This window comes from Parambassis ranga, chromosome 3 (assembly GCF_900634625.1).
Source record: "Parambassis ranga chromosome 3, fParRan2.1, whole genome shotgun sequence".
In the NCBI taxonomy this organism is placed as follows: domain Eukaryota; kingdom Metazoa; phylum Chordata; class Actinopteri; family Ambassidae; genus Parambassis; species Parambassis ranga.
Window position 1 is genome coordinate 24,598,911 of NC_041024.1, and position 15,917 is coordinate 24,614,827.

Below are 15,917 nucleotides of genomic sequence, written 5' to 3' on the forward strand. Positions count from 1 at the left end.
ACGGTCTGTTCATCAGAAACTATTGACAGCAGAATGCTATGATTAACCCATCAGAATCTGAACGTGACAGAGAAACAAAGAGTAATTGTAGCATATGAAGGTGTGCCACCCTGCTTCGAACCTCTACACCACAACTGAGCACACACCATCTGTCACATGTCAGCAGGAGGTTTACACACATGAACTGATCACTGCACTGGAATGTGATTGGAGAAAATATATTGGGTTGGGTTCATTTGACAAAATTTTTGCCGCTGTCTTGTCAGTGTGTGTCTGTGTGTGTGTTTGGTGTCACCTCAAACTGGCTGCCGCTCACTGAGAAGCCTCATAGTGTGTTACTGTGTGGTGTGTGTGTGTGAAGCATTTTATAAGGATGTCATGGTAAGTATAAAATCACATTGTTGCATCAAGCTTGAAATACAATGTATTTATTTCATCAGATATTATTGGGCATTATGGGTAATAATAGTATATTAGATGCAGCAGCAGCTCGTATGTGAATGGAACTACAGTATATTAAAATCTGATCAAACATTATCCATTCAATCAGTCCATAACCAAACAGATTATATTTGTAAATTTGATCATGGTGTTAAAATATTTCAGTGAACAGTTACTGTGTCTCAATTAAGGGGCCATGAAAATCAGAGAGATAGTTTTCCTCCCCAAATTTCATGAAGCAGCAGTTGATACTAACATTAAAAAGTGTGATACAGAACTGCTATATGTGTACAAAGTCTGAGTGACTTGGGAACATGCAGGGCTTAGAAATGTAGCCCAACTGCAGTTCATCAACGAGGAGGAGTCCTCATAAAGTACAGCAAGGATGAATAGAGTAATAGCATCTATTGGATTCTCTAATGAATTACATTAGCATTAATCTGATATGAGTATCAATCTAACAATGCTGCTGCTCACTGACAAGATGTTTGATTTATGAGTGTGACTTCAGAAGGAGGTGGGGAGTGCTAACATGCTAACACTTTTCTGACTTCCATGTTAAAATGTCCATCTTTTACAGCAGACAGAAACATTTTTCCCATGTCATTTTAATTTGATTAAACTAAAACAGGTGAGCTTCCTGCTTTTATTCCTACCTACTCGAGTTCCAGTGATTTGTGTGTGTTTGGATCAACCAGGAATTCAGGCGGACACAGACAATGGCCAACATGGCATTGACTTTTCATCCATAGTTATATACAGTCTGTGGGTAACATACGACAAGAAGCTTTTCAGAGACTCCTCCATCATTATTCACAATATGCACATGTTCTATGTGCTCAATTCTTTCCAGGGTAAAGAAGGTAACATTTAAAGCATCCTTTAAAAATGCAGGCGTTGAAGGTCACAGCCCCTGAATTGAGACACAGCTTGTGTTTACCGACAATGATAAGGGCCCCCAGAGGTTAGCTAGGACTTTTAACACAGGAGAATGCTGTTCCTCTGTTCAACGTTGTTCTTTGAAAAGGTTCTATAACTACTAAAAAGTGTGTATTTTAATACATTTGTATATGTTCGAGCTCTTAATTAATATAATTGCAAAAATGACAAAAATAACAGAAGAAACTGATGCATCATATCATCTGCCATCTATAAAGAGCTGCTTTGTATTAAAACAAGCCCAACATGTAACAAAGATGTTATGATGCTATGTGTGGACCAGAGCTGGTGACTTTAATTCATTGAAATAAAGGTGGTGTTTTGGTTGCTGACTAACTGTGTGCCTCTGACTTTGTTTCACCTTGTGTGTCTGTCACCCTCTCAGGCTACATCGAGGCTGTGGTTATCCCTGCAGGAGCGCGGAGGATCAAAGTGGTGGAGGACAAACCTTCACACAGCTTTCTGGGTAATGATGAACACAGGGTGTTCTTCAGGTGTCTGTGGCAGCAGCTACTGCATTCATTTACTGTGATTCTATAATGATGGCTGGATGGAAAATGTTTCTTGCAAGTAGTTTGGATTTTTAACAACAAAAACCACATATTTTGAATATCTATGAGGGCAGGATTGTCCATAAAGATTTTTTTATTTAATGACAGTATATGAAAGTTGTTGAATGTAAGAGTATAAGAGTATATATACAGAGTCACTTCTGGTCTGTAGTCTGCCTAAATACGTAGTATTTTTCAGTAGTTTTGCAACAAACTGTTTCTCTATTTGTTAAATTATCCATTATATTGTCAGGCATCATAACTCCAATGGGTTAAAAATATATTTTTTCTCTCTCCATTCATACTTTTTGGAATTAGGATCCCACCTGAACCAAGTGACTTAGGCACTCTTCTCCTTCTTTTACAGTATGAACACCTTGATGATGTTTTATGATCATTTTTCCATAATTTTAGGACTTGGGGAACCCCAAGTCATAAAATCCAACACATTTCAGCTGGATAGTCACACAAGGGAGTTTTTTAGTCTAAATGCTAAATTGCTAACACATTTTCTTTAATTTAGACAATAAAACCCTAAGTGCTAAAATGCTAACCCATTTCCTTTGATTTCTGGACGAGGTGCTAAAATAGGACAGGGGAAAGCTATATGCTTAAGCATAAGCAAAAATGCTAACACATTTCTGGGGATAAAGGACTTATTGAGAGTGACAAGTGCTGTTTACATTTTATAGTTTCCTATTGTTGCTACTGCAGGAAGCAAGGTTTGAGTATGCACAGTATAGTAGTAGCATCCTCACAGCAGCACTAGGTACATGTTGGGTTTTGCTTGACTTCCAGTCTGACATACATCTGACTGTTTAAGCCACATGTGATGTTGGTGTGTCAGTTTCAGTAGGAAGGAAACATGGGAAAACACTCTTGTGTATCATAGTGTTATTTCCTGTATCTTCTTCACAGCCCTAAAAGACTCCAGCAAAAGGTCCATCAACAGCGACTGGAAGATTGAACTTCCAGGAGAGTTTGAACTGGCCGGGACCACGGTGCGCTACGTTAGAAGAGGACTGTGGGAGAAGATATCCGCCAAGGGACCCACTAAGTCTCCCTTACACCTGATGGTAAACAGATCAGTCAGCAGGAGGTGGCATAAGCTGCTGCTAATTAATGTTAATTCCATGAGTAGCACGATGATGGGCCATCGGGTTTGTTGGGTCTGCACGCTATCTGTGTCCGTGCCAAGAAAAGGGGAAGAAGCTTTTTTCTGGAACAACCTATAACCACAACTTTTCTTGTCCTAATTACTCCAACATCTCTGTAATGGAGCGGTTCATGTCGATTATTATTTTCATGCTTTATTAATTTTTAGTTTTACACCAGGATCCTTAGTAAAGAAAACCATTTTGTCCCATTTTGCTGTTATACGTTAAGACGGTTGTCATGAGAATAACAACCTCTTGAAGAGAAAATAACTTTTTATTTTTTTTATTACATACAGCATCTCTACAGTTTATGTTTACAAGAGAATGCTCACAGTCACCCCGTGCAGAGAGGGAGACATAGTTGAACAGATGATTACACTATTGGGCATAGCTGTAATTCAGCGGTCTGGGCTGTAATGGAAACTAATGAATCTCATGTCAGGGATGTCCAACAGTGTCATATTCATAACACTGAGAATGTGCTATAAATGCATACAATGCTGGATGAAAGTACGATATGAATAATTAACATATGTATATTGCTGCAGCACTAGCTCAATATTAACTTATTCCAAACCTACCATTTAGCCCTTCGTCGACATATTAGTTACCCTTATTTGATTTTGGTCATTAACAGGAAACACATTTTTTCTTCACTCATTTTTATTTTCCTTGGATTGGACATTAATTGGAGGCTAGTGCGCCGGTTTCTAACTGAGGAATAGAGAAGTGTTCTAGTGCTGATCTTTAAGAACAAAGCTGATGTACAGAGCTGTAGCACCTACATAGGTATGAGGTTGATGAGCCGCACAATGAAGCTATGGGGAAGAGTAGCGGAAGCTAGGCTAAGAAAGAAAGATGGACTAGTTGACAGATGAGGTCAGAAAGGGACCTCTGTGGACAATGAAGTCTATGGATGACATCGTGATCTGTAGTGAGAGCAGAGAGAAGATGGAGGAACACCTGGAGAGTGAGGTCACAGGGTGGAGGTGAAGAAGGTGAAGGAGTTTAAGTAGGCTACTTGGGGTCAATAGTCCAGTAAGACAGGGAGTGTTGTGTGACAGAAGAGTGTCAGCAGGAAACAAAGCTGAACAAGACAGCAGTGAGAGCAGCTATGGAAAAGACCAGAGGCAGCAACAACCAAGAAACTAAGGATTTAATCAGAAAACAAGAACAGGATCACGAGAAGGACCACCATTGTTTATTCAGTCACTTTTGTTTATATCTTATAAATATTACTATACAATTTAGTGTTAAAATGTTAATTTATGATTTTGTCTACAAGGTTGACTCTTTTAATTTAGAACAGTGACATATTTCAGACGTTACTTACAAATGTACTATACACATTTACTAGCTAAGCTGAAATATTGATCTAATTGCTAAAAAAAAAAAAAAAAGGCCACAACTCTGATTGGATTGGTTGTGTGCATGCATGTATAGCTGAGCTATGTGAGTGTGTCCAAAGATCAACTTGATTTCTTGTGCAGGAGCAACTTTGACTCACATGCACAAACTCTAATAACATGATCGTTCTTCTACTCATGAGGGTAATCCACATAATTTGGCTCCTCACTGATATTTAGCTTATTGACATTTATCCAACATTCGCTGACACCTCATTATGTAGCATATTGCTGCATTATATTAAAATGTTTCCAATATTCCTCCATCTGATGTACTGTATATTAATGATTTATGCAGAACACATCCCCAGCACCACCACTACCTCATTAGGAAACTGGTTAACACTCGCCTCACAGCATCAATCATAGCTCAACATAATCATCTTCATAGAGGGAGAATAATGATGTTCCATTTGACTGCATTGCATGCCCATCCTGTAATGTGAGTTATAGCCTAACATGGCAAACACAGTCAGGTTCAAAAGTTAGCGCCCTCTCTTATAATTCTATGATTTTTGTGTTAAAAAATATAAAACATCTGTAGTGGGCCTTACTTTTAGGAAAATACAATCTCTATAACTTCGGCAATACTAAGTAAAGTCGCTTGTAGGGCCACCTTTAGCAGCAATAAACAAAGTAATGGATGAACTTCATGGTCCACTCAATCCATGTGTCCATGTTCTGTAGCTGTAAAACAAGTCCAGATCATCAGTCCTCCTCCACCGTGCTTGACAGTGTGTATGAGGTGTTTCATGCTGTGTTTGGTTTTCAGCAGACATGCTGGTGATCATTAAGACCAAACAACTCCACTGAGGTCTCATCTGTCCATAGGACATTGTTCCACAAGTGTTGTTCTTTGTTCAGATGCAGTTTAGTGAACCTCAGTCATCATCAAGGACTGATAATCAGCAGCACCTGCTGCAGCTCAACTTATTAAATCCTATAGAAGCTGTAAGAGGGGACGCAGTATTGATCACATGCTTGTTTTTTTTTTTATATAAAGGTTTTTTTGGCTTTTGTTTACTATTGTCTTAGACATTTTTTTTCTTTTGTTCTCAGGTGCTGCTCTTTCATGACCAGAGCTATGGCATCCACTATGAATACACAGTGTCCCTGAACACAACTCAGGAGCGCGTCAGTGAGGAACCAAAGGAACCAGAGTACCTTTACATCTGGACGCACAGCAGCTGGCAGGACTGCACTGTCCAATGTGGAGGAGGTGAGATGTCAGCATCAAAATATTAAAAAAACTTTAATGTCATGTTGTAATATTATATATATATGTGTCGGTTTGTAAGTAATAATAGTAGCTTTTGATGCCTGTGTCACTCTTATGAAACAAGGGCCAAAGATTATGATCAGTTTGATATTCCTGGAATTAATCCCAGGTCTGGATGTCAAACATCTTCATGGGATCTGGAGCAGATAGATGAAATGTAATCCATCATTAAAAAGAGATAAGCTGAGCTGTGGTGGGCCACCCCCTGCTGCTTCACTGCCTTCTAATCCAGAGGCACCTGACCTCTTCATCTTTTTTTTCTTCTTCTCTGTCTTTCCGTGGAACGGTCTGCCCAGTCTATTGTCAGTAACAACATGGAAACACTTTTAACACTTCAAAAAAGAGCAGCGGGGAGAGTACACATCCCTGTGGGATGCCATGTCTGTCTGGGTGCTTTCTTACCCAGCCACACACGTTGCCTCAGGTTTGTCAGAATGGCAAGTAGAGGCTCATAGAGACAGTTTGGACAGAGGATCAGTCATCGGTAAGGCCTTTAAGTGATGAAGCCATTCTTGCATGATGGCACATGACAGCCCATTCTCAGAGCATGAGGAAAAAGATTTTCTGGTTTGGTGAGGACAAAATGTGGTCCACCACATGGCTGCAGGACTTCAGTTTGTTGTTGGGTTCGTCCATCACACTCATCCACTAACATGAACGATATATACTACACTGCAGACAGCCACTAGGGGGTGATATACATGGCCTCAACTTCGCTAATTCATCCTCAAGTCTTTATTTCCTATGTAGCTGCTCATTGATTTCTGTCCAGTAAAAATAAGAAGAAGATCAAAAAAAGTTGAGTACTACACTAACATCATAGATCATAGAACATGCTAGACTAGCTTGAGTGACTTAGTGGTATGCAGCATGAAGCTCCACTCTGCATACAGCCTGGAAACTCAGTGGCCTGGCTAATCAACAGCATATTAGACAGACTTGACTTGCCTCTGTGGACACACGCACACACACACAGTGCACAGTGGTATCCTAATTGCCAAGCCACCCCACTGCTGCTTTCCTGAGCTTGTCCTTTTATCCTCTTACTGCTTTGTAATATTGGTGCTCCAGCGCTCAAAATATTTCAGCTTCCACATATGTGGGTTTGAAGTTGCAGTCGACTGCTTTTATCCAGGAGACAAGGTCAGGTGCTTCTGGATTAGCAGTGAGGGGTTGGCCTATCTCTTTTTATTACTGGATGTGAGTGTATCTGCTTAAGGTTATATAAAGAGCAATGATTGTTGGCTTATAATCTTGTGGGTTGTTGTCAGGCTTCCAAACATGCTCACTAAAGGTGTTCTCTCAAGTAACTCACTGAACTATTAACAATCTTCTTACATCATGTAATGTGCATTGTGGCTTCTTGTCATATAATGAATTCAGTCAAGTACGAGGTGTGTTACAGCAGAAAGGCAAGTCTGGAAAGTTCTCAGCAAAAAGAGACATGAGTAAAATGAAAAATGGCATAATTGCAAATTCATTAGACCAAGGTCTAGACTTTAACTTCAGGACATTGACCTTGGTGTCTAACCATTTCTCGTAGCTTTCACTGTGTGCTTCAGCTCATTGTCCTCCTGGAAGTCTTCTTTCAAGTTGTACTTCTCTTGCAGACCGATTTAGTTTGTCTTCCTGGAGCTTTCTGGGCCTGCTGCCCAAAAGCTTCCCCACAACACGATTCTGCTGCCACCATGCTTCTACTACTGCTCCTATGACTGGGGCCTTTCTGTGTGGAGTTTGCACTAGTGCTAGGTTAATTGGTTAATTGGTAGGTGTGAGTGTGATGGACTGGTGACCTGTACAGGGTGTACCCCTCTTACTCATAGCTAGCTGGGATAGGCTAAAGCCCCCTGTGACCAAGGACAAAGTGGGTTAATAGATGATGGATGGATGTTTGTGTGTTTAACCTCCATTTACCATTTTTTTTTGTTTAGCATAGCTAGCTTGCAGCACCTGGGCTTGACAGGAATCAATTATTTCTGCTACCGTGGCAGTAAAGAGTCTCAGTCATCCAGGTCATTTTCATTTGGACTTTCTGAATATTTCTGCTAACCTACAACCTACCAATCCTGCTCTAGATTGAGGCTGGGCCCACCCACTCAGTTTACATATAAGACACATAATAAATAGGTAATAAATGAATCAAAAATACTTAAAATATATGTAGAAATAAATTCATAAATAAAATAAAAATACAAAAATGTGATAATATACAAGAATTTGAACAACAAAGACATTTTTTAAATGTTTATTTAAATATTCATTTCTTCATTTATTTATTTTTACTTATATGCTTAAACGAACAAAAAGCATATCCCTTCAGAATGTGTGAGGCACTGACATTGATGTGCGTATGTCTGTGTTGCTGTATGTGCAGGTGAGAGGAGGACAGTGGTGTCCTGTATGAGGATCGCCAATAAAAGCATGGAGGTTGTCAATGATAGCTACTGTCAGCCCGAGAACCGGCCGCTGCCTCAAGTACGACTCTGCAACTCTCACCCCTGCCAGTACAGGTGAGACACCATATCATTATCCTATATCATCAGGATGCAGATTAAGTCCATTGGGATGATGTATCAATACTGCTGTCTTTTACAAATGGTGATATTGATGGCAAAAAATACTGAACAATTCACATTTTTACTTTTTTTATTGTAGATAAAACTGCATGATTACTGCTGGCTATCTAGCCAAGTAGATATAAAGCAATACTTTTAGATGGAGAAAGACAGCCGTCAATTTTGAATTTAGCATCCATACTCCCTAACATTGTCAAAAACTCGTCCAAGCTTTACTTCTACACTGGACTACTGCAACTCACTATTGTCAGGATGTGCACATTACTCCATTAACAGCCTGCAGCTGACACAGAACGCAGCAGCATTACTAGTATAATTAAGTTGAACCACATTTTAGCTAGAATACATATAAATACAACACATAGTTCCTCATGTTCGTCCTGTAATGTATGATGTTTATTGTATGTATGTATCTCTCTTTCATCTTGCTCAGCTTCAGCTTCAGCTTGCTTCGGGGTTCAGACAATTTTGATGGTGCTACATAAATAAAATTAAATTGAGGGGGCTATCTAGTTTTTGGGCAGTTGTTTTTTGCCCGTCTATGGATCATATTGGCTGTGATTTAGTTATTTGTTGCCAACTAAAAAGAGCATAGAAGAAGAAATGATGTAATTTTGTGCCCCTATGCTGACAGAAGCGAAACATTGTATGTTTAACAGGTGGGTGACAGGTGAATGGGGGCCCTGCTCCGTCACATGCAGTAAAGGTCTTCAGCAGAGGGAGGTGGCCTGTGTTTACCACCTACAGAACGGATCAGTCATCCACACCAGGGATCTGTACTGCCAAGGAGGAAAGCCTCCTGTCCTCCAGGGCTGTGAGGGCCGTCTCTGCCTCACAGTGTGGGAGGCGTCAGAGTGGTCCAAGGTACATGCATGAAAAGAAGTCTAATGCTTTAAAAAAACATTATATATGTCACGCTTTAATACACTGCTCAAAAAAATAAAGGGTACACTTAAACAACACAATAACTCCAAGTCAGTCACACTTGTGTGAAATCAGCCTGTCCAGTTAGGATCAACACTGATTGTGAATCAGTTTCAGCTGCTGTTGTGCAAATGGAACAGACAACAGGTGGAAATGAGAGGCAGTTATCAAGACAGCCCTATAAAGGAGAGGTTCTGCAGGTGCTGACCACAGACCATTTCTCTGCTCTCATCCTTTCTGCCTGATGTTTGATCACTTTTGCATTTTGTCAGTGCTCTCACCCCTAGAGGTAGCATGAGGCGGTGTCTACAACCCACACAAGTTGCTCAGGTAGTGCAGCTCATCCAGGATGGCACATCAATGAGAGCGATGGCAAGAAGGTTTGCTGTGTCTGTCAGCACAGTGTCCAGAAACTCCATGAGGGTGGTATGAGGGCCCGACGTCCACAAGCGGGGCTTGTGCTAACAGCCCAACACCGTGCAGGGCGATTGGCATTTGCCAGAGAACACCAAGTTTGGCAGATTCACCTTTGGCGCTCTGTGCTCTTCAAAGATCAGAGCAGGTTCACACTGAGCACATGTGACAGACGTGACAGAGTCTGGAGATGCTGTGGAGAACTTTCTGCTTCCTGCAACATCCTCCTGCATGACCGGTTTGGCACTGGGTCTGTAATGGTGTGGGGAGGCATTTCTTTGGAGGCACAGCCCTCCATGTTCTAGCCAGAGGTACTCTGACTTCCATCAGGTACCAGGTTGAGAACCTCAGACCCATTATGAGACCATATGCTGGTGCAGTGGGCCCTGGGTCCCTTCTGATGATGACAACGCTAGGCCTCATGTGGCTGAAGTGTGTCAGCACTTCTGCATGTTGAAGGCATTGATGCTATGGACTGGCCTGCCCGTTCCCTGAATCCAATCCAGCACATCTGGGACATCATGTCTCGTTCCATCCACCAACACCACGTTGTACCACAGACTGTCCTGGAGTTGACTGATGCTTTAATCCAGGTCTGGGAGGAGATCCCTCAAGACAACATCAACCGCCTTATCAGGAACATGCAAAGGCATTGTAGGAAGGTCATACAGGCACGTGGAGGCCACACACACTACTGAGCTTTATTCTGACTTGTCTCGAGGAACTTCCTCAGCCTGTAATGTGATTTTCCACTTTTATTTTGAGTGTGGTTCCAAATCCAGACCTCCATAGGATAATAACTTGATTTACATTGATCATTTTTTTATGTCATGAATGAAGATTTTCAGCTGGAATATTTCATTCAATGAGATCTAGGAGGTGTTATTGTAGTGTTCCCTTTATTTTTTTGAGCAGTGTATATATGAGAGAGTTTAGTACATGCCAGTACGTTTAAATATGAATACAGCAGTCCATCCTACAGCAGAAACTGTGCAATTAGAGCAAGCTTAATATATATATGATATATATATATATATATATATATATTCACTCCCTCCAGTGCTCATCAAGCTGTGGTCAAGGAGTTCGCAGACGGACAGTATCATGTACAAACCCCCAGGGTCTCTGTGATCCTTTGTCCCAGCCAACACAAGAAGAACCCTGTGAGGACCACTCCAAATGTTATGAATGGAAAACCGGAGACTGGTCCAAGGTATAATTATTATTTCTATGCTCATTCACCAAAAGGAAGATTTGTTTGCAGGCATCACATATTTTTTAATCCTTATATTAACCAAACTCTTTCAGTAGTTTCAAACTGATGATAATGAGTTCTTTGACCTGCGGCCTCAACCACAGCACTTTTTGTCTGTGCTTCCTCGTGTCTGTGAGGACACATTTTAGAGTATAATGATGCTTGGCAAATGAGATTCCCTGTGAGCTCCATTACACCGCTGGTGTCATAGTATTTGAACTTTTCTATAGATGACTGATGTCTGAAGACGATGGAACATTGTTATTGCTGCAGTGCATGAATCACAAATCGAATCACAAGTCAATTTGCTAATAGAACTATTTGGATTGACTGACCTTTCTGATAATATTCTGGCTTATAGAGATGCCACCACTTTAGACTGGAACTTCCAGTTGGATGCTCATCGGCTCCAGGCAGTATCATTACGTCAGAATTGTCCAAAGTCAGTGGCAATTACAGGACAAAGTAGGATTAGTAATCATACACCCACACATGATATATGTGAGGACATTATGTGTGGTCATTGTTATTATTTCAAATGTTACTAAGCTGAGGTACAACCGTAACATAACTGATTTAAGCAGATGCTATGTATCACTACTCTTTGACTTTACACTTTACACTTCCTGCAAAGACTCACTTTTTCCATATTTGTGAGACCTTTGTTAGCTGTAAGGCCCCATTCACATGAGATCAGGAAGGTACTACTGAGTCCTCTTAGTAGACAAATGACCTGTGTGATCGTATTTTAACAGAAGAGTCACGATTCCTGTAGCTTTAGTCAAAGATCATGTAATAAAACACTTTGTCTACTTCATATAATAATACGGTTAATATTGTGTGTCAATTATAAAAACAAAAAAACTATCAAATTTGATGATGGATGCCTCTACGTGTGTCTAAATAACAAAAAGAAGCAAAATACAACAGTGGTTTTCATAAGACTGTTGGCAAAGTTGCCAAGTGATTATTTAAGATGAATGATATCCAAAAGAGCAATCACCAGAGTAAATGAAGCATTGTACTTTTGTTGGGTTGAGCCTCAGCTGTTTGCACCATTTAACAGCATTGCTGAAGGACAAAGGGCAGGCTCTATCCCATTTGTTGTTAATATTATTATTTATAATGTCATACATCATTTATTAAGCTAATTCCTGTCCAAATCCAATATCAAGTGAATATTATAGCTTCATGCATTTGTAGTTGGCCAAACATTTGACTGTGTAGTATTAATGAGGACAAAACAAACCGGAATGAGTTCCTATATATATGTGTGTGTGTGTGTGTGTGTATGTGTGTGTGTGTGTGTGTGTGTGTGTGTGTGTGTATACAATCCTATAGTTTAAGATCTAATCATTCCTCACTTCACATAGATGTGGTTAATCTAGATTTGCATTAGGAAGGGAAGGCGGGTAGCAGCTAGCCTGGCTCTGTTTAAAGAAAATAATTTAAGAAAGTGCATCACAAGTTAATCGTGAATTACATATAAATACATTAACATGTAAGATTATCTAAGTCACATGATGAAGTCAATCATAACTCATAAACCTCTCCTCGGTTATTTCAGTGCTCGTCATCCTGTGGGAAAGGCCTGCAGTCGCGAGTGGTCCAGTGTATGCACAAAGTTACTGGTCGTCATGGAAACGACTGCCCAGTGACACTGAGGCCGCCAACCTACCGACCCTGTCACAATGGTGCCTGCAATGAGAAAATTAATGTGAACACCATCACCTCCCCCAGGCTAGGTAAGACGCATCTGCAGTTTTAAAGTGGCTCTGAAACAGCAGAATGTCATCTGCAGAGAGAGTTTACACTAGGCCCCATAACACTGCTCGACTTGGTTCAAGTCCTCGGCTATTATGTAAATTAATGTAAATAAAATGTATTTTGCTAGCAGAGCTTCCTGGGTACAACTAATCCCATGCAAACAGTACAATTGATAGAGACCTATCATGGTAACTTTTGGATATGTGAAAATAATGAGTTAAGTTTTGCAGTTAGTGGATTACCAAATTTCCACATCTTCTGTGCTGTGTATGGTGCACAGTGACAATTTAATTGGGTATCTGAGCAGCTTTGTAGTATTCAGAAAAGCTTTTAATCAGCCCAAATTGGCATTACAATGCATGTCTTGGTTCACTGGAGGTTATTTGGAATGTCTTTTGAAAGACGTTTAAAACATAAAAAAATATGTCAATATATATGTAAGTCATGTATACATGTAGGATGTTTATCATACTTGGCAATTCTGAAGAAAATACATAATAAATTTCAATTACAGGTCTCCCAAAGGACTAGACTAGACACATTGTTTGGTGGATTCCAAACACAGAACTTAACTACAGACTCACACCCACTGTGCAGCATGGTGGTGGTAGTATAATGTTATGGGAAGGCTAATAAAGCTAGAGGGTGAAATATAATATAAAATGTAAAGAAATCCTGAAGGGAAATGTAATTCAGTCTACAACAGAACTATTACTTGGGATAAGATTTATTTCCAGCAAGACAATGACCCCAGCATAGAGCGAAAGCACAACAGAAATGCTTTAAAGAAACCAAGGAGAATTTCCTGAGTCAAAGCCCAGACATCAATCCATTAGATAATTTGTAGCTAGTAGGAAAGGCTGTTCACCCCATCACTGTGCAATCTGACAGAGCTTGAGCAGTTTAAGAAGACTTGAGTAGAACTGCAGTTTCCAGATGTGCAAGCTTGAATGAGACACAGACTCAGTGCTGTGACTGTACATGCAACTTCTAAATACTGCCCTGAATGGGGAGAACATTTATACAATTATTTATTATAATTATACATTTCTTAATTACACACATCTAAAAAAATCTGTCTTCACTTGTTCACTTCACTTTTTAAAGCCCTGTAACCATGGTAACAAGCATAGATGGAATCAAATTCTGCCTCTAAATATGCCAATAGCTGCCCATTATACAACAACTGTGTTCTGACTGAGGGGCTGCATCCTTCAAGGAATGCCTTTGTAGACCGATCCCTGCGGTTCAACAAGACCATTTCAAAGGCATGTGTATGATCATTCATTAACGTCTGAAAAGTACACAGATCCCAGTCAACAGCTCCTAATGTGACCTTTATGGACTACACTTGCAGTCTATGAAGCGGCGCCCTCTATAGTGCTTCAGAGGATGTAGCCCCTCAGAGTAAAATTGTCTAAAATTGTTGTTGGAAACTGATGGTAAGGAAACATATACATATGTAACCCTCTTATGCAGACGACTGTGTATAGTTTAGTGCCTAAAGCTGCACATAACACATATAAGGTTATTTGGCACACCTTGCTGTTTAGGATTTAAAGAAAGTGCAGAGGACCCGTCTCACATCACATATTAATTCTGCCTCTCCACACTCACACACTGTACCCACAGCTGCTCTGACCTATAAGTGCATGGGGGACCAGTGGACGGTGTACTGTCGCGTGATCCGTGAGAAGAACCTCTGTCAGGACATGAGGTGGTACCAGCGCTGCTGTGAAACCTGTAGGGACTTTTATGCCAAGAAAATACTGCACAAGAGCTAAGGACCAAATGCACCTACTATTTCCTTTACTATTTTTTTTGTAAATGTTTTTAATGTTGTAAAGAAAAAAAACAGTTTCTATTACTGATGGAACTTTTTGTATTTAAAAGAGAAAATGCTAAAGTGTACCTTTTGAAATGAGCTTTTAGACTTGAAAATGTCCAATATTTCTTTTGCTGTACACCAAAAAAAACAACAACACAACCCAAACCAGTGGGGGAGCTTTATTGCACAGAAAGATTGACAGACATGTGCTTGATTTGGAAGTTTCTGGCAGGTCTATCAGATAACAGGGGATAACATGTAAGTTAGCCAGAACTTTCCTCCTGTGCCCCCTAATTATGCTTTTCTTTGTATTGTTTACTCTGTTGTACTGTATTATAGCTAATTGTTGTCAGTTCAAATAATGGTAAAAATGTTCTATGTTCAAACATAGGTATGCTGTAATAATGTGTGTGAGTGTGAGGAGCCATGATAACATACTGTAAGATCAAGGACCGTGGATGGAAGATAAACATCAAGGTCACAGTCTGTGGTCCAGCTTGCCAACGATATTACTTTAATCAAAAAAATATATTTTTGTTATGATGGGTTTGTTATGTTAGGCGCGGGTCAGTAGCCATTTTGGCTCTTTCATTGCTTGTCGTCCTTGCTGTAGTATAATGTGGAGGATTAAAACCCCCTTGCAGCTGCCATTCTCTGTGCCACAGCTGCAGTACTGACTGATATATCAGTACATTGGTCTGTCACAGATGGATTTCACTGTTTATTTGGCCCATGCCGATTTATGGTGTTTGTTTTTAATGTTATGTCTTTTTTCTGTGATGCAGAAAAGATGGACACCTTTAGGTTGACATACAACCAATCACAGAAATGAAGCATGTGACTTAGGCAAAGCAAATGTCCAGATCTGAAATCAGGAAAAATAAATTAAAACAACAGTGGCATTTCAAAAAACATGCTGTAAACAGTCAGCATCAAACCACATCATCATTCACATTAAGCAAAATGTTATAAGCTGTCAATCTGTCCAACTCCGAGCTTCAGCCATTCACATCATATGTCATGATATTTAATCAGTGCACAACAGGCTGGTGCTGATGGCAGAATAATGTGCAAAATAGGTTCACTTAAAATACAGTGATCAGTCATACCATAACAACATGCCTGCAGCTGCACAGCCCCATGCACAGACTCCTTTCCATTGCAACCAGCATTAACCTGGCTCATCAGTGGCTCACATGTCCCCCCCACATGCATCATTGAGCCTTTTGTACTATTCCCGTCCTTGGACCTCTTTTGAGAGGTTCTGCAGGCTGGGAACACCCCACAGCAGTTCTGCTGCGACTTTTTTAACTTTTAACTTTGAGGACGAAATGTTTATTTCCCGCCTAATATATCCCACCCACGAATGGTTGCAATGGT

At 40.2% G+C, this 15,917-nt stretch overlaps 1 protein-coding gene and 1 long non-coding RNA gene across 2 annotated transcripts in view; one reads left to right on the top strand and one right to left on the bottom strand.

Moving 5' to 3' along the window:
* adamts17 (ADAM metallopeptidase with thrombospondin type 1 motif, 17) overlaps positions 1–15,211 on the top strand; it is a 73,603-nt gene extending 58,392 nt beyond the window's left edge. The window contains exons 16-23 of the mRNA XM_028402769.1: positions 1,766–1,846; positions 2,850–3,007; positions 5,554–5,713; positions 8,148–8,283; positions 9,009–9,213; positions 10,748–10,900; positions 12,510–12,687; positions 14,342–15,211. Of these exons, the coding sequence (XP_028258570.1) occupies positions 1,766–1,846; positions 2,850–3,007; positions 5,554–5,713; positions 8,148–8,283; positions 9,009–9,213; positions 10,748–10,900; positions 12,510–12,687; positions 14,342–14,493 (1,223 nt within the window). The 3' untranslated portion in view covers positions 14,494–15,211. The remainder of the gene's footprint in view (positions 1–1,765; positions 1,847–2,849; positions 3,008–5,553; positions 5,714–8,147; positions 8,284–9,008; positions 9,214–10,747; positions 10,901–12,509; positions 12,688–14,341) is intronic.
* Positions 1,614–10,424, bottom strand: LOC114433947 (uncharacterized). Its single transcript, XR_003670425.1, has 3 exons — positions 10,413–10,424; positions 6,581–6,584; positions 1,614–1,712 (listed from the first exon to the last, which is right to left on the bottom strand). It is a non-coding gene; the product is annotated as an uncharacterized LOC114433947 (long non-coding RNA).
* Positions 15,212–15,917: the final 706 nt, after the last annotated feature.